Below are 26,894 nucleotides of genomic sequence, written 5' to 3'. Positions count from 1 at the left end.
ATTGGGTGATTTAGAGAGAAAAGAAAAGAAAGAAATGGAGAGATGTGATTCGGTGAGAAAAGAAAAGAAAGAAATGGAGAGATATATTTTTTTTTTTATTTGTTTGGATAATTTAAGTAGAAAGAAATGGAAAGACGATGAGAGAAATTGAGAGAAACTAATTTCTCTTATAAGTTTTATTTTTAATTTTTTAAAAAATGGAGAGGTTGGGAGAAAAAAGAAATCACTATTTTTATAATATCAATTTTGTCGTTATAAAAATAAAAGAAATAAAATGATTAAAAATATAAAAATATTATTTTGATAATATAATATAAAATAATTTATTTTCTTTTCTCTTAATAAAATCTAACCAAACAAGAATGAGAGAAATTATAATTATTTTTTTTAAATTTCTTTTTTATCCAAACAAAAATGAGAAAAATTATAATTATTTCATTTCTTTTATTTTCTTCTATTACTTAAATAATCATTTCTTTTCTTTTTTTTTTCTAAGTTCCCGAACACAGTAGCTTGAGGCTTTTCCCAATATAAGCCTTTTTTACATTGTATTTCCAAAACTAGGCCAACTTCTGACGGAATTCCAAAACTAAGCTAAAGCGCCATTACTATTCACGCTTTTACTGTTAGGAGCGCAAAAGTAGATGAACAGGAAAATCGCTATTACAAATAGCGACTTTGATTAAGAAGTTGCTGTTACAAATAGCGCTTCTAGGGTTAATTTTTTTCCCAAGGAAAACGCTGTTAAGAACAGCGTTTTTTACACAAAATTGTTTTGCCAGAAAAACGCTATTGCTAATAGCGATTTTACGCAAAATTTTTTTGCCAGAAAAACGCTATTGCTAATAGCGAGTTCACTTAAATGAAAACGCTTTTTCAATCAGCGTTTTTAACGTCCCTCATATATACGAAGCCCCTCCCTCATTTGCATACGTTTTTCAGACTTAGGTTTTTCGGGTCTTGCTCTCCATCTCGCTCTCAGCTCACTCTCCATCTCTCAGCCTCTCCATCTCTCACCCTCCTCCATCTCAGCTCATCTCAGCTCGCTCTCGCTCTCTGCTCTGCTCTCTGCTCTCTGCTCTCACTCTCTGTCTCTGCTCTCTCTCTCTCTCTCCGTGGTATGACATTAACCCTAATTTTATGTATTTAGTTTTTGTGTTTGTAAATGTGTTATATTTTTCTGTCAATGTTAGGGTTTTACATGTGAATTATTAAATGTGTTAGGGTTTTTATCATTGTGGTTATGAAATTAGGGTTTAGAATTTTTTGAAATCAGAAATCAGGGTTTGGAAATCAGAAATGCGAATGGTTTTGAATTTGTGGAATTTTTTTGCTTTTGAATTTTTGGATGTTGCTTGTGAATTGAATATGGTTATGAATGTTTATGCTTTGTCAGTGTGGTTGTGGTGATGAAATTAGGGTTCGATATCAGATTGTTCACATTATTAGGATTGTTCAAATTAGGATGTCATTTTAGGGTTCACATTATTAAGGGTTCTAATGCTTTTGAATTTTTATGCTTTTGAATCATAAATCGGGTTTGGAATTTTTTTAATTTTTTGAATTTTTTAAATAAATCATAAATATGAGAATTGAGAATTGAGAATTGAAATTTGGAATGATGAAATTCGTAAATCATCAATTCATATAATTGATAATTGTTAATGTCATATTATGAAATTCATATAATTGAGAATTGAGAATTGAGAATTGAGAATTGAAATGACGAAATGTTTATATTTTTAAATTTGAAATTAGGAATTGGAATTTTGAAATTATGCTTGTGAATCAAAATGTCTATATTTTGAATATTGAATAAACCAACGTACATTTGTTGAATTGGAAATTGTTTTTTTTTTTGCTTGTGAAGAGGAATTAAAAGGAAATTAGGGTTTTAAAAGTAATTTTTTTTTTAATTAAGAATTGCGATTAAAAAATCCGAAATTCATATAATTGATAATTGTTAATGTCATATTATGAAATTCATGTATTTGAGAATTGTTGATTTGAAATTATGAAATGTCTATATTTTGAAATTTGAAATCAGAAAATGGAATTTTGAAATGATGCTTGTAAGTTTTTTTTTTTTTTTTTGCTTGTTAACAGGAATTAAAAGGAAATTAGGGTTTCAAATTATGGTTTTAAAAGTAATTTTGTTTAATTAAGAATAAAATTAGTAAAAATTGTAATTCATATAATTCGTAATTGTTAATGTCATATTACGAAATTCATGTAATTGAGAATTGTTAAATTGGAATTATGAAATGTCTATATTTTGAAATTTGAAATCAGAAATTGGAATTTTGAAATTATGCTTGTGAATCAAAATGTCTACATTTTTTGAATCAAATTATGGTTCAGAAATTGTTAATGTCTAATTTCTACAAAATATAATTATTAAACAAAAAAATATTTAATTTTGAATGTATTTGATTAAAAAAATATTTAATTTTCTCTCCATGAAATGATCATGTTCTCTCAAATAAAAGATCATGTTCTCTGAAATATTTAATTTTGACTCTATTTTATTAAAAAGAAATATTTTTATTGGTTTCTCAAAATATTTAATTTTGACTCTATTTTATTAAAAAGAAATATTTTTATTGGTTTCTCAAAATATTTAAATTTGACTCTATTTGATTTTTAAAAAAAAAATTTGGTTTAATTTCGTTTGGTTTATTTCACTATATTTGGGGTCAGGCAGCCAAACTATGATTAAAAAATTTAATGAGCTGAATTTGTAATACATATAATAGTATTCTAGTACAAATTAAAATTTTCTCAGAAAACTGAAGAAAATTTGAAAAAGTTTTTGAAATGGGTATTGAACGAACTGACTTATCGCCTTTTTCACTTTGTGATTGTCCACTACCATTGAAAAGGAAAATCTAAACATTATGTTTTAATAATGTTTATTCATGTTTGTATAATTAGAAGTCATTATTAGAGTAGTTACAATATATGCATGAAAAGAGTAATAAATTATTTTAATTAATAGTCCATAGCAATTTCGTACGTAAGAAGGGAAAAAAAAAAATTGGCACTTTAATGGGTAAGCATGTGTTTTGTAATACCAAATAATTGGTACGGATGGCCCGATAGATTCACATGGATAACTATCCAAAATGTAGTCCATACATTTAACCACCAACTTCAATTTAATTATCTCTAATTTTTGGCCATTATAAATTATCTCTGTAATTATTTTTTTGTTTTTGTATGTGTAAGAAAAAAAAGGAGTAAATAAATTTAATTTTTTTCTTACTTTTCAGAACGATCCAAAATGATCCAAAATCAGTTTTTTGTTTTAATTTTATAAGAAAGCCTCTATGCCCTCTACAAAATGGACGAGGGTTACTAGTTCACATAGGAAATAACTTTGTCATTAAGGTCCGTAATGGCACAAGTTGGAGCAAATCAAATTAACTTATATTTTCCATAAATCTGAACAATTGCATCACCAGGTTAAAAAAATCTCTCTCAATGTTTGCACCATGTATTTTATATTGTCCAAATCAATCGCGTCACCCTCTACTAAATATCTCTCAACCTATTTTATTTTTCGCCACTAATTCGAAAGAATTAAGACAACAAGTATACTTCTTGTTATGGGTTTTTTAGATTAAGACAATAGAGCAATGACAACAAAGAACATTCACGTTGAAAAGATAAGAGTCTTCACATAGGAAGTAAATGAGACACAATCTATAACTCCACGTATAGATGAAATCTCAGCTGTTCTGTTATACGAATAAAAATAAGTGAAAAAAATGAGAAAATAAACAGTAATAATCAAGTTGGGACACAAATATGTAGTTGACAAAATACAAATTGAATTAATGTTTCACCTCTACAGTTCCTTCAACCCTGGAAAATATAAATTGATAAAAAATTAGAGGGTTGGTTTTATTTGTGGCTTCTGCAAATTTTAATGTTTATTTTACAAGTACAATTCGATATATGTATATTGTTGATATTTTAATATTTATTGTTTCATTGAAGCAAGTATATGGCAACTGTTCCAATTATCTTTTACTGGGGGGGGGAAACATAATTCGGGATCCCGATGAAGGTGTGTCATATGATGCTGAGCCGAAAGGGATATATAGGGTGCAACTTGGCACCACACTTGGCAATTTGGAGGAGATGTTTATGTCCAAGGTCGCAAGTTACGGGGAAACAGTCCGATTGATCTTCAAATGTAGATATCCTTATCGCCAGTGGCAAGCAACCAGCAAATACAAAATATTACCGATAAATGACGATGAGGCGTTGAACACCGTTTTAAGTATCGGTGGAAATTTCGAACCACCAAATTGTTTGGAAGTGTACATTCAGAAAGAGGTTGTACAGAATCTTCCGAATATAACACCGATGGATTCGCATCCGTTCACTACATTGCTGACACATGGGGTTGACACGACAGCATTTCAGTCTCCTATGTATGAATCAAATGAATGTTATGCAGCTGGCTACACACAACAGACATTTCATGGCCATGGTGGAGAATCAAGTTCACATGGTGGATACGAGACTGAATTTCACAATAACACCCAAGATGTGCCCACCTATAGCCATCATACGACTCCAGTTGAAGTTGCTGGTAATATGGCTGAAACGGTTAATTCTGTGCAGTTTGCTGACAGTGACATGTACGATCCTGATGTCGCCCTAGACAATGATGAGAATGAAATGTGTGATGAAGAAAATTTATTGGGCAGATCAGATGATGATGATGATGAAGAAGATGATGTCGACGCTCCCGTTGATATTCAGAATGCCCCCATTCCACCTAGACCTGAAATCCCTTTCTATGAAAACATTCACATGGGTGGTGATTTTGACATTAGTAACCGCGATGTCGTTCCCCGTAACCGAATCTGGAATGCTGAAAATCCAGAGTTGGACAAAGGGATGGTTTTCGTTGATAAGAAGCAACTCGTACATGCTGTGAAATTGTACCATGCAACAAATAATCGAGAGTATAAAGTCGTAACCTCCAAGCGAGACGTTTGGGTGTGTGCTTGCAAGCACGACTGTAGATGGTGGTTGCGTGCATCTCTTAGTAGGAGACATGGGCTTTTTGAAATAAAGCAGTATAGGGGTCCTCACCATTGTTTATACCCACGAATGAACAGGGACCACACAAATATTAGCTCAAGTTACATTGCTTCTCATCTTTTGGGACAAGTTGCGGTGAGTATACAAAATAAATGTTTACATTTATATACACATTGTTTATTTAAAGTGTTCACACCAAAATTGTGTCTTTAAAGTGTTCACACCAAAATAATCTGACTCATAGGTATTGTTGTATGCAGAACGAACCTGATATGCCCATTAAGAATGTCATCGAAGACATAAAAAAGTCCATGAACTATACTATACATTACAAGAAGGCGTGGCATGCAAGGGCAAAGGCAATTAGAATGGTATTCGGAGATTGGGATGAATCATATATGATGTTGCCTAAATTCATGTATGCATTACAAACATCTAATCCTGGCACCATCGTGCAATGGAAGCATAGATATACCGGAAATACAACCATTATGCCCGTCTTCCACTTTGTTTTTTGGTCTTTCAAACCCGTCATCGATGGATTCAGACATTGTAGGCCTGTTATAACCATAGATGGTACATTCTTATACGGGAAATACACTGGTGTGTTGCTTGTAGCAACGATTGTCACCGCCAATGGCAAAGTACTACCGCTTGCATTTGCTGTTGTCGACAAGGAGAGTTTAGAGTCTTGGTCGTTCTTCATTTCAAATATCAAGGAACATATTGTCATGGACCGACAGGGAGTGACTTTGATATCCGATCGAGCTGAGAGTATTTTAGCTGCTGTGAGGCGGCATTGGTTGAATCCCTCGCTCCAATTTGTTGGATATCATCAGCACTGCCTTCGACATGTTTGTAGTAACTTTAACACTACGTTCATAAATAAGGAGCTGAAACAACTTCTATGGAAAGCAGGAAGTGCTCATCAACGACGAAAGTGTAATGGTTACTTACAACAAATACAGGCTACTGACCAAGAAGCCATCACTTGGGTTTACAAGATGAATCCTGAGGACTGGGCCCTTTCATATGACGGTGGACATCGGTGGGGGGTATTGACTAGCAATGATGCAGAGTGCTTCAATAGCGTCTTGAAAGGTGCAAGGAACTTACCTATCTCAGCTATGGTTGAATTTACATTTCGGCGGCTTGTAAAATATTTTGACGAGATGGGAGCCCAAGCTGAACTAGATGTACGAAATGAGTTCCAATACCCTAGAGAGATGCAAAAAACTATTGAGGATGGCATCGCAAGGGCAAATACTTTCAAGTTGATATCATATGACAGGTTAGTTTGTAATATAAATTAAATTATTGTTATTATGTTGTCAATTTAACTACACCTAAAAACATGAACTTCATTAGTTTCTATTACAATTTTTTTATAGGCCACGCCGCGTGTTTGAGGTGCAAACATCTTTTCGCCATGGACGAGGTTGCAATACACAAATTGTGCGGATGAATCAACCCACGTGCAGTTGTGGGAAATATGAGATACGACACTATCCATGTTCTCATATGCTCGCTGTAATGTCTGAATGCGGTGACAATCCATTCGAGTACGTTGATCTAGTATATAGGCTTCCTGTATACATGAGGGTTTGGGAAACTAAATTCAATCCAATACCGCATCAAGATTATTGGGCTGATCCGCAGTGGACTTTAATGCCTAATGTACTGCGTCTGCGACAAGTGAAACGGGGTCGTGCATCTATGTCTCGTATTCCGAATGAGATGGACATATCAGATAGGCGTTTGACCGCTCGTTGCAGTGAGTGCCAGCAGACAGGTCATGACAGGCGAACATGTCCGGCGCGACTTGGTCGATGAAGACTATGTAATACTTACATATTGTAATAGATCTTTTTGTAATTCTTTATTTGTAATAGATCATTTTCTTTTCTTTTGTAATTCATTATTTGTAAACGGGGTCATACATTTAATAGAACATTTTTTATTTGTAATAGATCATTTCTATTGTTTAATTCTTTATATATTGTAATTGTTTTATTTGCTTGACAAAATTTACAACTATCATAGTTTTTATTCTCTACTTCATTGAAAATGTTTATTACAGAATTTTATTTAAAATCACATAGTTCTTCTTTCATTTTAAGATTTTAATATTTCGACTGATTCAAGCATTTTGTACATTTAGAATTTATGAATTACATGTACGTAATTTACGAATTTTATACTTTATTGCAAAACAAAAATTACAAAATCAATAATGAAGTTGTCGAATATGCCATAAATGTAACAAAGTTTTGTCAAATATGTCAAAATCAATAATGAGGTTATGTCAAATATGCCAAAATCAATAATGAAGTTTTGAAAAAAAAATGATCATTCCATTTTTTTGTAAATATTGACATACAAAAACTATCCACATGTTATTTGTCATTATTAAGCTTATGTAACTGAGATCGTAAAATGACTTTGTAAAAGATTTTTATATTAGTCCGAAGCATAGATAACGATAGGTTATGTTGAATTGCTTATCATATTTAATGGCACATAATATGCAAAATTCTGATTTTAGTTAATTGCTTCCATGTTAATGGCACACAAATTTATACTTTTAAAATAATCGACCACATTTATTTTCCAAGTCGTCATGTACATAATAATTTGAGCTTAATTGATATAGTTAAATTACATGCTCACCAATACAGTTTTTCAAAATGTATTTGTTTTTCAACTGTACAGGCTTCATGGCACATCTACCTGATGAGGTCCCCCTTTTGAGTCATCCACATCGGGCTGACAGTATATGGGAGGACCCGGTATGCAATAACGTTTGTTGGACTTTACGCGTACAATGAAAATACACTGCATTTTGTTTTTGACTTCCTTGATAATGCTATAATTTAAAATACTCATTCTGTTATGCAGGACCAGTCACGCACCGTGGTGGCATGCCGACGGGGAGATTCCGGCCTGTGGGATCGTCCATTGGACCATAGAGTCTTGCAGTGTCTACTACGCGCGGGATTCTATGGTGTATATCGTATAGGCCATATTAGACTGGACCACCCACTCATTACTGCTCTCGTCGAGAGATGGCGCACAGAGACTCATACATTTCATTTCCCGACCGGTGAGGCCGCCGTCACATTGCAGGACGTATCTGTCCTATACGGTCTACGGATTGATGGGCGAGCAGTTACTGGACTTGACCCATCATTGACGACGGAGCAGTGGATAGCGCTATGTGCTGAGCTATTGGGAGTAGCACCTATACCTGCAGACTTACAGGCAGGTAGAGTGAGGGTGAGGTGGTTGTCGGAGCATTTTCAGGGCGATTTTCCAGATCATGCTGCAGATGAGTTAGTACAGCAGCATGCGCGAGCATATATTCTGTGGCTTATTGGGGGGGTACTTCTCCCTGATAAGTCACAGAACCTGCTCAAGCTGATGTATTTGCCACTGTTGAGAGACATTGACGTCATCGGCCAGTACAGCTGGGGCGCCGCGGCTTTGGCATGCTTGTATAGGATGTTATGTCGAGCCACTCAGGTGGGTGTGACTCAGATCGGAGGACCCCTTGTCTTGCTACAGGTTAGTAAGAATTTTATTACATGTCAATTCATATTGTATGGCATATATCAGTATTGTAATTGCGTTCAAACTATTGCAGATTTGGGCGTGGGAGAGATTGATTCGCATTGCCCCGTCTAGGCGGCAACTAGTTGCTCCTGGTGAGGTTCCCATCGGGCAGGGAGACATGCAGATGCCGGCCGGACCTCGAGGTAGCCGGTGGAGGGTTGACATGAGCCACGAGGTCGTATCGACCCACGTAGTGGTCGTGTATAGAGACCAGCTTGACCGGATGATAGACGGCGAGGTATCAAATTTAAATACCTAAATTTTAATTGTCATATGAACTGTATATGTCTATGAGTGATTTTTAATAGACTTGTCGTTATTGTAGTTTATCTAGCAGCCTTATGCTGATGTCCTCCAGACGCTCCCAGACTACTGCCGCCTAGGTGAGGATATATGGATGGCGAGAGTACCACTCATTTGTTTTGACGTGGTTGAGTGGCATCTCCCTGATCGTGTCCTCCGACAGTTTGGTCGGGTCCAGGCCGTGCCGGATCGGTGTGACACCGAGTGGCGGTTGCATGCGACGGATAGACGTGGCCGAGCCAGCACTGACTGGAGTCTGCATCATATGCGATACATACAGTTGTGGGATGCCCGTCGCGACACTATTGTACAGGCTGATTGGAACGATGGGGTCCTCCCCTCTCCCGACCCTTACATGTTGTGGTATCGGCGACATACACACCTACTTGTCGGTAATCCGAGCCACCTGTCCGAGGCCGGATATCAGGGAGTTGGGCCTTCTCTCGAGGCATTGGTGAGTATCGTACTATATGTCCGATAATTGTTAATATCATAATTGATTATTTTCAGTCAACTATAGCCTAATATATCTGATTTTTTTTCCAGGTGGTTCGAGCTGGGAGGTCATATCACTTGGCTGAGGACGCCATTTTCAGACGTGATGGACAGCTTGGTCTGCAGGCCCTTGTAGAGATCAGAGAGTTGTTGTACGAGGGGATCCGGCATGCCCATCGGGTAGATCGTCTGCATTTTGGGGACTACGGTGTACACAGTGCAGCAGCTGCTCCAGACACATCAGTCCCGTCCACGTCAGTGCCTCCCAGTTCAGCGCCAGCCACAGCAGGTCCTTCGACTTCAGTCACCCCTCCACATGATACCCCATACATTTCTCCATATTCCCCACACGTACATCTTACCCAGCATGCTGACCCTGACCCTGATTGGTCACCGCCCCGCTTCATGCATGATGTTATTACCCCACCTACCCAGTTACAGCCTACTTTTCTGGGGAGTACTTCGACCGCGCCCCGGTTTATGCATGATGTTGTTACCTCACCCACCCAGTTACCACCTGCTTTTATGGGTACTACTTCGACCGCGCCCAGGAGTACACATGATGCAGTTCTCACTGACATCTCCCACATTGATGATGAGGCCCATATTGAGCCCCCCCCAGAGCGCGAGGGAGAGGTTATGGTCGTGGGGGACGTCGCGGCCGAGGTCGGGGTGCGGGCAGAGGCAGAGGTCGGGGTCCAGCTGCAGATCGTGATACAGTTGCACCAGACGAGGGAGTGGGAGTTTCACAGCTGACAGCAGTATCTGATCTATAGGCACAAGCAGGATCAGGGGCATCAGATGCAGGAGAGGGGGGGTCACACTCACACTCACAGGCTCCACAGGCAGTCAGTGGAGGGCCGCATGCAGGGGAGAGAGTGCCAGATATTCAGAGAGTCTACCGTAGGAGACCGAGGAGGGAGATCCACGGTCGGGGTTGTGGGACTGGGGGCAGGTTAGGGCATTAGCGGTTGCGATATGGACTATATAGGTTTTTTTTTTCTTTTTTTTGTTTGTATGTGTCAAACTTGTACAGCTGATGTAAGTGTCATACTTATTTATTCGCAATTATAATTTCACAATTTTTTATTCTTATTTATATTGATGAATCACACAAATCTCTTTCACATCTCTACCCCTCTCTCATTATCCGTAATTTAGGAGAACATAAATTACAAACGCGTTTGGTTTGAACAAAACGTGTAAAGAAGCTATAAAAAATATGTTTGTTCAAGGCTAAAAATAATTGAAATATCTCGCTTCATTGATAAGTCATGGATAAGCATTACAAATTGCATGCATTACAGAAATGCCCTGGGCGTTCATCCAAACAATTTCATTCATTATCATCATCATCTGACATCTCAATATCAGATTCATACATAACATCCATGCTCCAGGCGTAGTACTGGTGTGCATCATCCATTAACCCATCTTCGGCACGCTCATTTGCGGTCTTCATTAGTCCGGACCTTTGCAAACGTTGGGTCATGCGATTAACCTCGTCGCGGATACGATGCAATGCCCTTTGCAACAACTGTGGAGTGTCAGTTGGCATACGCATGGCTAACCGGCGAGGAAATTTAAGATTAACTTCACGGCATAGCTCAACGAGAACGTTTGCTCGAGTTTGCGAAATTCCCACTCAGCTCTCATGGTATTGACGGTGGCACGTGAGTAACGCAAATTTGGATTTAATGGGTATTGAAATTCATCTCCATCTGTAACCCAATAGCGACCCATTGCTGAATATAGATCAACCACCGTATATGTCATGATGATATCGCTAGAAATAGCTGTAAAACTTTTGTTGTGGTATGCTACGATATTTATACCATATATACACATGGTAGCTGTATGTATGCAATTTCCTGTTCGATCTATGATATTAGTGTAGGATTGGTCATTCAATTGAATTAATGAGATAAATAATTCATTTTTATCCACGATTGTTTTACAATAGATATATAAATATTTAATCTTAATTATATGTATGTTTTACGTTATTAGTCATAGCATTAAAAAAATGCGTCAATTTTGCTACATAAAATGACCCTGAAAATCTAATCCATATAATAAAATTTGTAACTAATAAATTAATAATCTTAATCCTAAATCCTATACAATTCCCCCAATCAAACAAGCCCCTAATCCTTGACTTTAGTGCAAGGAATTTGGCCAACCGATCAAAAGCTGCATTGAAATTTGAAACTGTGGTAACTGCTTCCCCAAGATTAAAATTAGAACATGATTTTAACTGGGATTTGAAAATAAAATGGAGGAAACAATGAAAATTTAAAATTTGAATTTGAATTTTTTTTTTAAAAAAAAAAGAAGAAGAAAAGAAAGAAAGAACAATGCAATCATAACATTTTGTTAACTCAAAACTCCAAAAATAAAATTAAAAAAATAAGTACAATTAACCCAAGTGATATCTAAAATTGACGGTGGAAATAATAAATTATACTTTATTGTTTTGGTTTCTATAATCACATTATTTCAAAGAAAATATTTAAGATTTCAATACGCAAAACTACAAAAGAATTACTGAAGATTTGTAATCCAATGGTATCCATAGTTTTAAAAAAACGGCCGGTATGTAACGTACCAGCCGATTCATATTGGAAAAACCAGGTCCCGTTACGGATACCCATCAGTATCACAGTGTGACTGAAAATTGCAACCGTATCAACTGGTTCCCGTTACGTAATGGGTCGTAATCATTTTTCAAGCTGCAACGAGGGTGTGGGATAGAAATAGATGGATTAAGCCAATATCCGGATTAAATAGTTAAATAATGAAATTGACCCTAATTTATTTCTTTTATTTTTTAAAACATATTAATTTTTTTTTAAACATGTATGTGATATATAACAGTCTTTTTTTTTTCTTATTTTATATTAGCAAAATAATAAAAAGATATATACTTCTAATATTTAAAAGAAAAATAATACATAACATCTATTTTTTTCATTTATTTTTTTTAAATATGTGTAAATTAATCTCATGATATATAATAATCTTCTTCAATTTTTTCTTTTTTTTCCTTTTGTATTAGCAAAATCATAAATGAAAATATAATTCTAATGTCGTAGTTAAACAAAATTTAAAATGATCTTAGGCCTCGTTTGGAAACAGGTTAATTTAGTAACTTTTTGGTTAATTGGCTAAAAAGGTAGGTAAAAAAAACTTGTATGTTTGGGATGACTTTTTGACTAATTACGAAAAGCTGTGTAAAAAGTAGAGAGAAGCCGTAATTGTTGACTTTTTGGTATGACTAATTGGCTAATTTAGTAACTTTTTGGCTAATTGGCTAAAAAGGTAGCATCCCAAACGAGGCCTTAGTAAAATAAAATAAATATTCACCCCAAAAAAATAAAATTATTAAAAACTTCAAAAAAAAATATATATTTCAAAATTTGGTATTATCATTCTAAACAATTCAAAAGGATAAAATAGTCTTTTGTGAAGTTATCATTCTTTATAATTTCCTAATCAAACATGAGATTCACTAAAATAGTAATTTTTAAATATCTAATCTCATGACAAAACAAATATAGGCTACACATCATTAAATATGTATAAATTAATCTCATGATATATTAGTCTTCTCGTATTTTTCCCCCCCTTTCGTATTAGCAATATCATAAAATGAAAATATAATTCTAATGTTATTTAAACAAAATTAAAAATGATCTTAGTAAAATAAAATAAAATAAATAAACTTCAAATAAAAAAATAAAATATATTTCAAATTTAGTATCGTCATTGCAAACAATTCAAAAGGATAATGGTCTTCTGTGAAGTTACTATTCTTCATAATTTCCTAATGAAAAATGAGATTTTCTAGACATCTAATCTCATGACAAAACAAATAGATCACATTTCTAGTTAAATAGTCCAAGAACTATTTATCCCAAGATTAATAGCCCGTTGCATTATAATTCTTTTTTTATCCAATTCGCTCAAACAAACATGACCCTATTTGACTCGTCCTATCTATTTACTTTTTTTACTTTTAATTTTTTGTTTTTCTTTATAAACTGAAGTAGTAGAAACAATTATTTGCTTTGCTTAGTTCTCGTTTGGGAACAAGTTAATTTAGTAATTTTTTGGCTATTTGTCTAAAATATGAGCTAAAAAAAACTAGTATGTTTTGGATGACTTTTTAACTTTTTACAAAAAGATATGTAAAAAATAGGGAGAAAAAAGAATCTTTGACTTTTTGATATAGATTGTTGACTTTTTTATTTTTTTAGTGACTTTTTGACTAAAAAAGTCACTTGTCAAGCAAGACCTAAATTCTTCTTTAATTTAGTTGTATTTAATATTTTATTTCCATCCTCAATTATATTGGAGTCTTAAATCACAAGAGAATAAAATAAAATTTTGAAAGGGTTGGTCTGTGGTCTAGATGTAAGACATGAAGGTGTGCATTCTATGGTTTGTAAGCGCATATAATGTTTTGACGATTGGGGCAAAATTCCCAACTTTAATTACCAACTTTAATTAAACACGTAAGTAGAGGATGAAATTAGTCAACCTATTAGTTGGATACCGAATTTTTAAAAAGTTTAAATAATTTGGCCTTTTTATTTTAATTTTTAAAAAATGTTACAGATCTCAAATATATATATATATATATATATATATATCTTACATAAGATCCAGACAAACCCACATATATATATATATATATATATATATATATATATATATATATATATATATATATAACATATATATAAATCTCAAGCCCATATAAAAAATTTAATAAATTATTTAAGATCTCAATAATGATTGAGACCTTTTTTGTAGACCTCACAATCCCTTTTAAATCTTAATCATTGATGGTGTGATACATATATGAGTAGGTCCTATATATACATCAATAATTGAAATTTAAAAGTGTTGTGAGGGTTCAAAAAAAAAAAAAAAATCCCAAACATTTTTCTTAAGATCCCCCTAACATTTTAGGCTCTGTTTGTTTGTATTTTCAAATTAGCTTTCAACACGTGAAATCCCGCTTCACGTTTGGATAGGACATTCAAAATACAATTCCTCGTGTTAATTCAAATTACAGTTTGAAAACCCGTTTGGCAGCTTGTACTTCAGTTCTTCACTTTTAACGTTTCTGCCTTTTTCTTCTTTTGATATGAAAAGCTATCATGTCCTTCTCCATCGTCTCTGAAAATTTCATGTGAACCTCATATTTCTTTCTCTTTTGATCTGAAAAACTTCCATGTCTTTCTCCATCGTCTCTGAAAATTTCACGTGAACCTCATATTTATTCTCTGTATCACGTGAACCTCATATTTTTTCTCTGAAAAGCTTCCACGGAGTGGGAATTGGTGTGAGATGGGATGACCGGCCGGTTGTCCCGGTTTGACTTCCTGGTGTTCAATTATCTGAGGTTCAGAAGGTTTAGGTTGTTTTTTATTTTTTATTTTACTTTTTATTTTTTATCTATTATTTTTTTATAATATTAATAATTTTTTAATAATATTACATCCGTATACTGAACAAATACTGAACAATCTATTACGAGTTTATTACTAAATTAATAACGTGTAATAAATGAGAAAAAAAATTGATAATGGTTTGTAAGGTTTACGTTATGATTTCTATTTTAAAATATTAAACTTAGTGTATTTATGTTAATTTTTATTAATATGTATTGTCAAAAGTTAACAAAATTTTAGAAAAAAAATAAAAAATGTATGGTAGAAGATGTTTGTACAGGCGTAAAAAATGAATTGATAGAAAATTTAATTGATACAAAATAATTGACATAGATTTATTTTAAAATGAAAAAAAAATTTGAAAAAAAAATTATTCAAAAAAAATTACTGAAAAAAAATTAATTGAAAAAAAATCAATTTTTAATTTCAGTATTTTAAAAATAGTTTAGTTATTATTGCTGATAAAAAATACGGATATCGATATATGAGTTGTGTGTTTGATTATAAATTATTGATTAAATTAAGTTTTAAAAACTATTTCCAAAACACGTCACCAAACAAATTTTCTTATTTCACATGTCACATCAAACTTTCAAAACTTAATTCAAAATACATCTTCAAAACACATTTCAACACTCTATTTAAAAATCATAACTAAACAAATTTTCTACACTCAAATCATAATTTCACAATATACAAACTCAAAATACAACTCATACTCTCAGATCACATTTACAAAACTCTAACAAACGCTGCCTTACTTTTTTACCTCAATTCTATTTAAAGGAGCCCACGGCCACGGCCCTATTTTATTTTGTGTCTGGTCTGTTGTTTTTGTTTTAGGTTGGGTTGAGTTCCCTTGCGCGTTCGTTGTCTAGGTTTTCATCGTCGTTCTCATACTATCTGTGCTGGAAGGTGTGTATGGCTTCCGATCTGTGCATCGAAAGGAACGATTCCAAATGGGAGATTAGAGATTCACCGGCAAAGAAGCAAAGGTGCGAGGATTACGGTTTACCACCACCGCTTTGTTCATCAGCAGAAGAAGAAAAAGAAAAAGAAAAAGAAGACCCTAGATCAAAAGTTGTATTCTATAACTACGATAATTCAGATGTGGAAGATGACAGTGATGGAATGCATGAGTTTACTGATAGGGAATACCAAGAATATAATCGACAGATCACTGAAAGCGATGTAAGTGTGTGTTTGTGTTTGTTTTTGTTTTTGTACGCTTTGATTCATTTATCTCAATTTTCTTCTAAATTATATATTAAATTATTATTATTAATTTGTGGGCTTTACAAACAGGGCTTTGATGTGATGTCGTTCCCACGCTCCTTTGCTTGCGGTACAACAACCCCTCTTTATAATTTGAATGAGATTGCCGACGACCTCAAAGCTCTTTCCGAATTAGCTCTTAAGGAATACAATGAGAAAGAGGTGTATTTCTTTATTCAATTGAAGTTTAGTTTAGTTTTGTTTTGTTTTGTTTTTGTGTGTGTGTGTGTGTGTGTGTGTGTGTGTGTGTGTGTGTGTGTGTGTGTGTGTTGTTTTATTGAGAATATATATATATATACATATATTAGACAATGTTTTTAATTAGCTTTTTTGGTCATATATATGGTAAAATATGTGTGCAGCATACGAATTTGGAGTTTGTGAAGGTTGTCAAGGCAAACGCCGCGGTTTGTGCTGGCTGTAAGTATTATATTACCTTTGACATCACGGATGCTGCTGCTGCTGTTGATGGTGGTACTACGGAATTTCAAGCTTGTGTCTGGGATGGGATCGCCCACACTGAAGTACTCATTTCTAGGCTGAAAACTAGCACCTAATCAAGGTAAATTTAACTACTTTGGGTATATCATTAGTACCTATGTAATGATGTTTATTGGTCTGGCACCTTTCCATGCCTCCTCTATTGGCATTTATGCTGTTTTTATATCAAGTATATTCCGTGTTGATATCAAGTTTTGTTTGCTTTGGTGGCATATTTGTCCTAATGGAATTGTGTGGTAATTGATCGGTTCAATACCTTTCTGTTGATGGAAAATCTGTGTTTACTATGAATCGACCTTGAAACAAAGGCTGATTGGGCTGGATAAATAATAGATGGGAGGGGGGACTTCAATCTGTTGTCGGATATGCTTGTATAGGGTGTTGTTTTGCAGCAACAAATGGGTCATACTCATTTAATTTTGTAGGATTAGGGACCTTAGGAACCAACCAAGTGATCAGTGTAGAGGTAATTTCTTTCAAGATACCATCACCAGAATTGAAAAAAAGAAAAGAAAAGGAATGATGTGATAGAATACATGCATTCTTATAAATGACAGGCCAAGCTATCTTGAAGAACATGGCACTATAGCCATTGGGGCCAGGAGATTTCTCATCTTTGGGAGAGCACTAGGTTTCTCTAATCCCTTCAATGGCAACATCCATGTCCAATTTCTGTTTCTATAGCCTTGCGTTGCACTTTTGCCTTTTAAAGCATCGCTCTATACGTCTCACTCTAGCTTTGTCCTTGTGACATTGATGGCAACGAAACCTACTCTGGTATTTCTTGCTTCATCTGCCTTGGGAGCAAAAATGATAGCTTGCTTTATAGCTAACTCCTGGCATTTGCAGCAAACATGTGTTGTCAATATCAGTATACTCATAGGCCCCGTTTGTTTGGGGTTATAGGGAGGGGATTGGGATTACTAATCCTTTGGTATTACTAATGGGGTGTTTGTTTTGAGAGATGAGGAGGGGACTATTAATCCCTTGATATTAGTAGTCCCCTTGGAAGTAGGATTGGTAAGGAGGAGATAGAGATGGTATTAGAAAAATAGTGAGGGGATTAGAATTTTTTTTATTTTTTATATATTGGGATTTTTTTTAAATATTAATGTTTAATTTTTTATATTTTTTTATTTATTTTATTATTTTATATAAAAATAATTTAACAATTCCTCACTATGAATCCCCTCACTATGAATTCCCTCCATTCTATCTCTGAAAACAAACGGGGCCATAGCTCCTTCTTGGTGAAGATGCTCATATAAACCCACCCACCCACCCACCCACCCACCCTCTTCCTACCATTTTAGCCTAATAAATCATCGCTGTTTAATATGAGATTATTTTAGCAAATTTTTTTTGACAATCACCTTTAGTACAGTTATAATTTTGATTCAAGCATTTTTTTCTTTGATGTTGTGAACTGATTCATATTTTGCCTTTAATTCACCTTTTTATTGATTCATATTTTTCTTGACAACAACAAATACAATTGTTCATGATGGCTGGGTTGTTAATGGGGATTACCTGTGGATCAAAATTAATGTCGAATTGGTAAAGATGGATGAGAGAAAGGAAGAAAAGGATGATAGAAATGTGTCAATGATCACTGAGTTATGTGTAGTGATTAAAGGCCATGACAAGGGGTAAAGTTGAAAGAAAGAATTAGTATTGAACTACTTTGGAACAAAATTTTCAAAGTAGGACTTAATTGTCCTACTAGAAAATTTATAGGACTTGTTAGTATTTTTCTAGGAAAAATAGGACTAATTGGTTACTTTTCCTACTTATTTTGTACAAGGTAACATTGGAATTTGGACTTTTATGTTGTTGGTGTATGGCTGAAATCAGGTATAGTCGAAATGGGATTGGAGTTTCTATTTAATAAAATCTCTGAACATTAAGGATATATTGGTGACCATCTATGATGTGAATGCCATTTATGCTTTTAGTGAAATGTGGAAGTCTAATTTATGTCTTTTTTTAATTAAGTCTTAGTCGAGTTGAACCAATTGTGTGGATGGTTAATTTATGTGTTATTTATTAGCACATTGATTGTTTGTTAACGATTAATTTTTCGGTGGTGCTACATGCACCAATTAATGTACACACTAGTGTACCAACTAGTGTTATGCTATTATTACTGACTCCACCTATTATACAAATTACAAATACCCAAAACTTCTAAAATTATGCCATATCATCTGTTAGACTGTTAGTATACTAGTTAGTACATTAATTGGTACATATAGCGTTATTCTTAATTTTTAGTTTTCTGCTATAATGACATTCTTTTTCATTTTTATTTTTTCTTCAGCACATCTATGTTATGTATGGTTTCACATGGATCATTGTTCCGTGTTAATGCAATGCTCATCTGCATTGCCTTTTTGTATCCTATGCATCACACTCTTAACATGTTTGTATTTTAGTTACACATTGTGACTTTGGTTTTTTTTTTCGTTCCCATATCTGTTTCAACAATGCTGAGTTTAGGTGAAACTTCTAATATTTTTCTTTTGATTTTGTTGTTAGCGGGATACAAAGATCAAATATTAATTCTATGTCTTGCATGTGCATCCCAATTTCAAAAATTAATTCCAATTTATATCACATCAAAGTTCTTTGAGATGATAGATGAACAATTTACGAATCATAGCCTTACAGGACAGTTATTCAATTTTATCTCTGCACAGTTAGGCCTTGTTTGGGAAGTTGGCTATTTTAGTAGGCTATTTTAGTTTTTCATTACCTTAGTAGGCTAAAATTTTTGTGTTTGGGAAGATGGTTGATTTTTTTGTAGTTAGATGTGATGTTTGTAAGAGAAAAAGTGAAATGATTATGAGTTTGATGTGACATTTTGTCTTATTGGCTATTTTAGCCTTTTGTCTTTTTGTGAATTTTAGCTTAAAAAGCCGAATTTTAGCCTTTGCCAAACAAGGCCTTAATCAAGCAATTTGATAGGGATGTTTTATATTTCTACTAGTGTTGAAAGAGTTGTGCTTGATGTTGTATTGTTCTTGACTGTATCCGTATAAAAAGAAGTAAAGTAAATGTGGTCTGCATGTAGAACAATATCCTGATCTGATATTAGGAAACCAATTAAAAACAAAAATAAATAAGCTGAGTCATTATGTAATCAGATTTTACAACTTTAGATCTGAGTAACTTTGTGTTTAGAAAGGGTTATTTATGAGTATGTTAATTTTCATTTTCATTTATTCTTGTGTGTTTGTATGTATGTGTCTATATATATTTATTCTTACTGATCATTTCAGTTTGATATTTCCAAATTTCTCGTTCAATGCAATAAAATTCATCAGCTTTCCTTCTATGAGGTTTGTGTTTGTAATTTGTGTAATAACAGTCTTCAATTTTTCTTGTATTTGGTGTATTGACTAGTCATGTTTTACAAGAAGGTAGTCTAATGACATACATAGACTTAGAGCCTTGGCATTTACGGGCTGGAAATGTTTAGATGGCCGAGTAAAAGTTGAGGATACAACTTGAAATGATTAGAGATTCTGAGAGCCAACGCCAATTTGGGTTGCCCATAGTCTAAACAAATGGCTTTACTATCCTGCATCTTATTTTGAATAAAATCTATACTAATAACCGGCAAATATAGTGGGTGAAGCAATAGCTGAACACTAAAAATTGATGTTGCAAGCACTTGCATATTTGTTTTGATCACATATAAAACTGTACAGCCATAAAAGTGTTTTGTATAATCCAACATTGGTGAACAAGTGGTTGCTTTAGATGCCTCTGTTTTATTGCTGATCGTATAGTTTCCTCTGTTTTATTGCTGATCGTATAGTTTGGTTACTTGCAGGTGAGATTGAGGATTTCACGAAGGTAATATGCGTATGGAGTCCCAGTCAGTTGTTGGAAGGGTGTGCTACTATGAAACAAAATGAATATAAATATTAGAATCTTTGTACATGTGTGGTGGTGGTAGGGTTGTGTTGGTTAGGCTGAACTTGGTTTGTTGACGTCAAAAACTTTGGATATTGACAATTATGTTGTTACTTGATTTAGTATATGTCTAGATTAATATTCTAAGCTAATATCTAAACTAATATTTATAGAACAATGTCGTCAGATGATGTTTGAAATATATATATTTTTTTTATTTGAAGTTTATTTATTTTGTCAGATGATGTTTGAAATATATTTTATTTTTTATTTGAAGTTTATTTATTTTATTTTACTAAGATCATTTTTAATTTTGTTTAGATACGACATTAGAATTATATTTTCATTTATGATTTTGCAAATACAAAAGAGAAAAAAAAAAAAAGAAAAGAAAAGAAAAAGAGGAGACGGTTATACATCATGAGATTAATTTACACATGTTCAAAAAAAATTTAAAATGAAAAAAAATAGATGTTATGTATTATTTTTCTTTTAAATATTAAAAGCATATATCTTATTATTTTTGCTAATATAAAAGAAGAAAAAAAAATTATTATATATCACGAGATTAATTTATACGTGTTAAAAAAAATAAAAGAAATAAATGTTATATAACTGAGGTTTAATTTCATCATTTAATTATCTAATCTGGAGATTGGCTCAATCTGTCCATTTATATCCCATACCTATACCTTTGCCGCAGAGAGTATCTGTCCATCGCGGCTTGAAAAATGGTTATGACCCATTATGTAATGGGTGCTCATCGATACGGTTGTGATTTTTGGTCACACTACGACACCAATGGGTATACCTAACGGGACCTAATTTTCTTAGTATGAATTGGCCAGCATGTTGCAAACTGATCGTTTTTTAGAACTATGGGTACCATTGGTTACAAGTCTAGCAATTCTTTTGTAGTTTTGCTTATTGAAATCTTAAATATGTTGTTTGAAATAATGTGATTATAGAAACCAAAACAGTAAAGTAGAATTTAATATTTCCACTGTCAATTTTAGTTATCAGTTGGGTTACTTGTACTTCTTCCTCTTTTTCGTTTTTGTATTTTTTTTAATTTTTAATTTGAAGTTTTGGGTTAACAGAATTTCTTTCTTATTTATTTATTTATTTATTTTTATTTTTAAATTCAAATTTAAAATTTTCATTGTTTCCTCATTTTATTTTCCAAATCCTAGTTAAATGTTCTAATTTTAATCTTGAGGAAGCAATTACCACAGTTTCAAATTTCAATTGAAAGCAAATATAATATTTTTGAGTGTTTAAGTCCAAAAACAAAGAGGTAGTTGGTTTATATATCACTCTTCACGACTTTTAAAAAATATAGTAAATTTGAGAGGATAAAATTAAGACTTAAAAAAAGTAAGATACGTGACAGGCTCTTCACACTATTATAATAGTAGTGGATTAACCCTTTGGTATTATAAACGGAGAAAATTGTTAATAAATCTAATCTAAGGAGGGTGTAAGACATTAGTCTAGCGAATACTTTTTGTTAGTGAGAAATTCACTCTTTGTGAAATAGTTTGGTGAGAATTCCTAGAAGACATTTTGTTTCCAGTTTTTACCCATTGACTTTTTTCTATTGGTTTGATTTTTCGTTGACTATCTATTCAAATTTATATCTATCTGTTCAAATTTTTGACTATATGTTCAATTTTCTCTCCTATCTGTTCAATTTTTCTTCTAAATTTTATCTACCTATTCAATTTTTTCCTTAAATTCTATTCATTTGTTCAATTTTATATTTGTCTTTTCAATTTCCCCCATAAATTCTATCTATATGTTCAAAATTTTCCCTAAATTCTATCTATCTATTTAATTTTTTTTTCTATTTGTTGAAAATCTATGTTAACTTTTTTGTTTGTCTGTTGCAATCATCATCATCAACATCAATTTTTTCCCTATCTGTTGAAAATTTGTAGATTTCTCTCTCTATTTATTTAAAATCTATGAATTTCTCTCTCTCTCTCTCTTTCTCTGTCTATATGTGTGTTTAAAATCTATCATATTTTTCCTTATCTCTTGAAATCTATTTGTTCAAAATTGATTATATCTAATATAAATTCTTTTAAACCTATCTGAACAACAACAACAACAACAACAGCAACAACAACAAACCCTAAACCAAAAAATTCAGATCTGAGAAAGCATAAACACATCTATCTGCTGAATGACAACACATATTTTCAGCCACTATTTGTTGGAATTATCATCAACAGCAATAGCAATGAATAAAAAAAAAAGAAGAAGATAATTAGATCATGAACAACAACAAACCAGGTCGCAAAAAAAATAAAAAAATTTTGAAAGCCACTCCTCTAAGATCCACAACAGATCAAACACAACAAATCTGTTAAAAAAAATCACTTACAAATAATACAAAGAGATTTAACAGATCTGAGACATTTTGTGCAAGAGGCATGTCACCTGTACTACCGTCATCTGTTCCCCTTTGTGCAAGAGGCGTAACCTAATTTTTGTACTAGTCTTTTGTTTATCTTTCTACAAATCATTCTCCCTCTCTCTCTCTCTACATTTGTATCCCCCTAGTCTCTCTCTCTCTCTTTCTCCTTTTTTTTACTCTCTCTCTCTAGAAAGAAAATGCCAAAGATTTCTTTACTCTTCATTTGTCTGTTCTCTCACTCTGCCCACTCTCTTGCTCTCCTCCATTCTACTCCTCTGTCTTTAACGAGAACACCAACTTTTCATTTTTATATGAGTTGAATTTTTTTTCCTTTATACTTTTTCAATGATGATTTGATTTTTTAACTATATTAATCAGTTTCCAAATGCACCTAAAATAAAATAAAAAAAATTGGTCAGACTCATTGCCTAACAAATTGAGCACAAGCACTATTATTGCCTCGTCTTGACATAGTATGCTACGTTCAATTTCTTCTCTCTTCATCTATCTCAAATCCCATTTATAACACAAAGATTTAATCTCATTTCACAATTGATATAGTTTATTTACATTTGATATGGTCTACTTTAATCAATTTAAAGTGAAATTTTCTTGGAAAGAAGCCTAAATGTTCAACCATCATGAAGGAAAAAAAAGAAAAAGAAAAAGAAATAAAAGAGAACTATGAAAAGTTTTATATAAGAAGAAACACGTTAATAGATACAGATGGTAAAAATTAAAATTTTATTCTCAAATGATAATTTATTTTGTGTTTGAATTATAAATTTTAATAGATATTTGAAAAGAAAAAAAGAAATTTTACTTCTATTTTGATCACATTTTACTCATTTTTTGTTCCTTCCTCATTTCAATTTCCTATTCTGATCCATGATCCAAATATTACTTTAATTATTTGACTTTCAAAAATTGGTTAAGTCTCTTCATTACCATCTGCCCCAAAAATAAAAAAAAATAAAAAATTTGGTTTTAGTAGAGCTTAATTTGCTGCTTATTTTTCTTGAGCACAAAAGTTATCATTTTTGCACCACTTGCACTGATACTGGGAATTTTACATAAATCCTTAAATCTAAATGTTCTAATTGAATTAATGTATTTATAACAATTTTTTTTATATGTACAGAAACTAATTATAAAATCAGACATAATTTTTTTATATGAGTGGAATGGTGCGCATAAAAAGGTGAGATTCACTTATATAAAAAAGTTATATTATTAAAGTTTCACCTTAAATTTTTTATTTTTTGATAAGCAAGTTTCACCTTAAAATTAAAAGACAAAAATGTTGTGATCATGTTATTAGTGAATTCTCATTTGACTTACAAAGAAGAAGTTATTTAGTTGTTTGGTAAAAATTTTAGTAGAAAATTTTGTAATCCCAACATTGGTCAAATACAAAAATGCTGTGGTCACGTTTTAGAACATTCTCATTTGACTTATGAAGTTATTGTTGGAGATTTCCTAAAAGCTTCAAAACTTTAATTATTTTTATTTTATTATTATATTTTATTATTTATTTATTTCCTTTTATAACCTTATTTATTTGAATTTTAAATTTGGTTTTGGTTTTAAATGAAAAGGTGTGTCTGTTCCAAACAGACACCAAAGAGCCTATTTAAAATAGGACTCTTACTCAAGAAAAGAATATAACGTACTCTGATCTCTCTCTCTCTCCTTCTTCTCTAAACAGTATTCTATATTTCATATTTTCTGGGCAATTGATACATTCTTGGCAAACTCTTCTGGTACAACTGTGTATTGTGTCAGATTCCTGTGGATTCTTGGGTTGTATCTTGGAGTCGTTTGTGATCGTTAGAACCTGCACGGAGGGAGCACATAACGACTTTAGGACAGCGTCTTTGACGTGCCTCTCACAACCACACAGGCTACTTTCTGAATTCTTTCATCTTTTATTTATTCTGTTATATATTTATATGTATAGTTTATATTGAATTGTGAAAACCTTTTTTTTTTAAAAGAATCTGTTTTGCTTTAAATATTATTCTATAAAATTAATTTAAGAGAAATATTTTTCAATTCCCACAACAATCTAAAGTCGTTATGTGTATAACATATTTAATCTTTTAATTTTTTGTGTTTCATAATTGCACTTGTTGATCTTGAACAAATCTGTTAGTTAAAATAAATAATATATATATATATATATATATATTTTTAAACACAACATAAGTTTTTTCCAGAAGTTTTTACTCAACAACGGAAGTTGTTTTTCCAAAGTTATTGTTTTCAAAATTCAAACATTGACTTACCTTGTGGGGTGCGTTTTTCCTTACCCGGAAACAGTGTTCAAATCTTGACTTACATATATATATATATATATATTAATCAGGGTAGTTGTAAAACTTGTTGTTAATGTGTAGTTTTATTTTATTTATTTATTTATTTATTTTTAGAAAAGTTGTTGAGTAAATAAAAAATTTCACATGATAAATTATGTTGTTTAGATTCATGATATTTAATTAGCATTGTTCATGTTATAAATTATTGGGTATAAATTTGATCTATATAAAAAATTGTCACATTTTACCTATTCCTAAATTATTAGCAATTACTTTTCAATTTCAAATTTAATAACATTTGTGTTTGTTTCATTATTGTCTCACACAGATTAAGATACTCCTTGGCTCTCTTGTTCTTTAAATATTTAAAATGGCTAATTTAGAAGAAACTGTTAGTGTGAAACCTGAAAAATTTAATGGTAACAATTTTGAAAGATGGCAAAAACAAACAAAATATTGGTTGACCGTGTTGGGTCTTATGTCTGCCATAGAAGATCAGGATTTTGTTGGATCTTGGTTGTCACCCGAACAAATCGAATTTCATTGTTATAATAGAATCCTTAGTGTGTTATCTGATCATTTATATGATGTATATCAGTCAACCACCTCGACTGCAAAAGAACTATGGAAAACCTTAGAGGCCGAATATGGAACTGTAGATGCTGGTATTGATAGGTTTATTGTCTCTAATTTTAATGGTTATAAAATGAAAGATGACATACTTGTAGGAGACCAAATTCATGAGTTTCAAGAACTACTTAGAAAAGTAGAAAAGAAAGGGACAACTTTTAATGAGGAGTTTAAAGTGTCTTGCCTTATCGATAAATTACCTCAATCTTGGAATGACTTTGCTAAGCGTCTTAGGCACAAACAAGGAGATTTGTCATTAACTCAATTAATCAATACACTTAGGGTGGAAGAGAAACATAGATCAAATCTAGAAACTGGAAAAGAGAAAACGCCTAAGGTAAATGTGGTGGAGAATGGGAATAAGAATAGTTCCAACAATAGAAATAACATTCGACCTAAAGGTAAAATTTTCAAGAACAACCTTAAGTTTAGATCTAGAGGTCAAAATGGCAAACATCATAATAACAACTACCAAGCCAGTGCTAATAATTTTAAGGGACAAGGGAGTGGCAAGAGGTTGTGCTATGTATGTGGAAGAGCCAATCATTATGCTAAGGATTGTTTTTTTAAGAAGACTGATGAGTATAAACCAAGGTTCAACAATAAGCAAAGAAGTCAAGGTCATAATGCTCAAGTGAATATGGTTTTGGGAAAAGAAGAAATTGCCGAACCATCTTTTAGGTATAATCCTGAAATTAATTCTACGTTTGAATATCAAGATTGGTGGTTAGATTCTGGGGCTAATATACATGTGTGTGTTGCTTGTGATTATTTTAAAACTTTTCAGAAATCAAGTGGAGGAAGTGTAACTTTGGGAAATGGATCAATTGCACCAATACTTGGCATTGGAGATATAGATTTGAAGATGACTTCTGGAAAAATCTTAACTTTGAG

The 26,894-nt window shown here is 32.7% G+C and overlaps 3 protein-coding genes across 3 annotated transcripts; all 3 read left to right on the top strand.

Moving 5' to 3' along the window:
* Positions 1-5,176: 5,176 nt before the first annotated feature.
* Positions 5,177-7,041, top strand: LOC145803081 (uncharacterized). The gene is made up of 2 exons (XM_082896431.1): positions 5,177-6,352; positions 6,453-7,041. The coding sequence occupies exons 1-2, from the start codon at positions 5,316-5,318 to the stop codon at positions 6,892-6,894; spliced, it is 1,479 nt and encodes a 492-aa protein (XP_082752557.1). The 5' UTR covers positions 5,177-5,315; the 3' UTR covers positions 6,895-7,041.
* A 737-nt stretch (positions 7,042-7,778) lies between these two features.
* On the top strand, positions 7,779-10,570 carry LOC114312188 (serine/threonine-protein phosphatase 7 long form homolog). Its single transcript, XM_082894865.1, has 5 exons — positions 7,779-7,799; positions 7,960-8,625; positions 8,705-8,911; positions 8,999-9,430; positions 9,523-10,570. Exons 1-4 carry the CDS (start codon positions 7,779-7,781, stop codon positions 9,005-9,007), a joined length of 903 nt encoding a protein of 300 aa, XP_082750991.1. The 3' UTR covers positions 9,008-9,430; positions 9,523-10,570.
* Positions 10,571-15,685: 5,115 nt separating this feature from the next.
* LOC114274267 (UPF0725 protein At4g28920) lies at positions 15,686-20,858 on the top strand. The gene is made up of 4 exons (XM_028216155.2): positions 15,686-16,124; positions 16,239-16,370; positions 16,571-16,770; positions 20,548-20,858. The coding sequence occupies exons 1-3, from the start codon at positions 15,855-15,857 to the stop codon at positions 16,763-16,765; spliced, it is 597 nt and encodes a 198-aa protein (XP_028071956.2). The 5' UTR covers positions 15,686-15,854; the 3' UTR covers positions 16,766-16,770; positions 20,548-20,858.
* The last annotated feature ends 6,036 nt before the right edge of the window (positions 20,859-26,894 follow it).

This window comes from Camellia sinensis, chromosome 11, assembly GCF_055761805.1.
Source record: "Camellia sinensis isolate YWXY chromosome 11, ASM5576180v1, whole genome shotgun sequence".
NCBI lineage: Eukaryota > Viridiplantae > Streptophyta > Magnoliopsida > Ericales > Theaceae > Camellia > Camellia sinensis.
The sequence above is the reverse complement of the archived record's forward strand: the minus strand, read 5'-3'. Positions and strand labels throughout refer to the sequence as shown.

Excerpts from the sequence above, each read along its gene's own strand:
- LOC145803081 (XM_082896431.1), top strand. The coding sequence starts at position 5,316 with ATGCAGAACGAACCTGATATGCCCATTAAGAATGTCATCGAAGACATA. Across the intron at positions 6,353-6,452 it reads AAGTTGATATCATATGACAG|GCCACGCCGCGTGTTTGAGG; the intron begins GTTAGTTTGTAA and ends ATTTTTTTATAG.
- LOC114274267 (XM_028216155.2), top strand. The coding sequence starts at position 15,855 with ATGGCTTCCGATCTGTGCATCGAAAGGAACGATTCCAAATGGGAGATT. Across the intron at positions 16,125-16,238 it reads GACAGATCACTGAAAGCGAT|GGCTTTGATGTGATGTCGTT; the intron begins GTAAGTGTGTGT and ends CTTTACAAACAG. Across the intron at positions 16,371-16,570 it reads AGGAATACAATGAGAAAGAG|CATACGAATTTGGAGTTTGT; the intron begins GTGTATTTCTTT and ends ATATGTGTGCAG.
- LOC114312188 (XM_082894865.1), top strand. The coding sequence starts at position 7,779 with ATGGCACATCTACCTGATGAG. Across the intron at positions 7,800-7,959 it reads TGGCACATCTACCTGATGAG|GACCAGTCACGCACCGTGGT; the intron begins GTCCCCCTTTTG and ends TCTGTTATGCAG. Across the intron at positions 8,626-8,704 it reads GACCCCTTGTCTTGCTACAG|ATTTGGGCGTGGGAGAGATT; the intron begins GTTAGTAAGAAT and ends AAACTATTGCAG.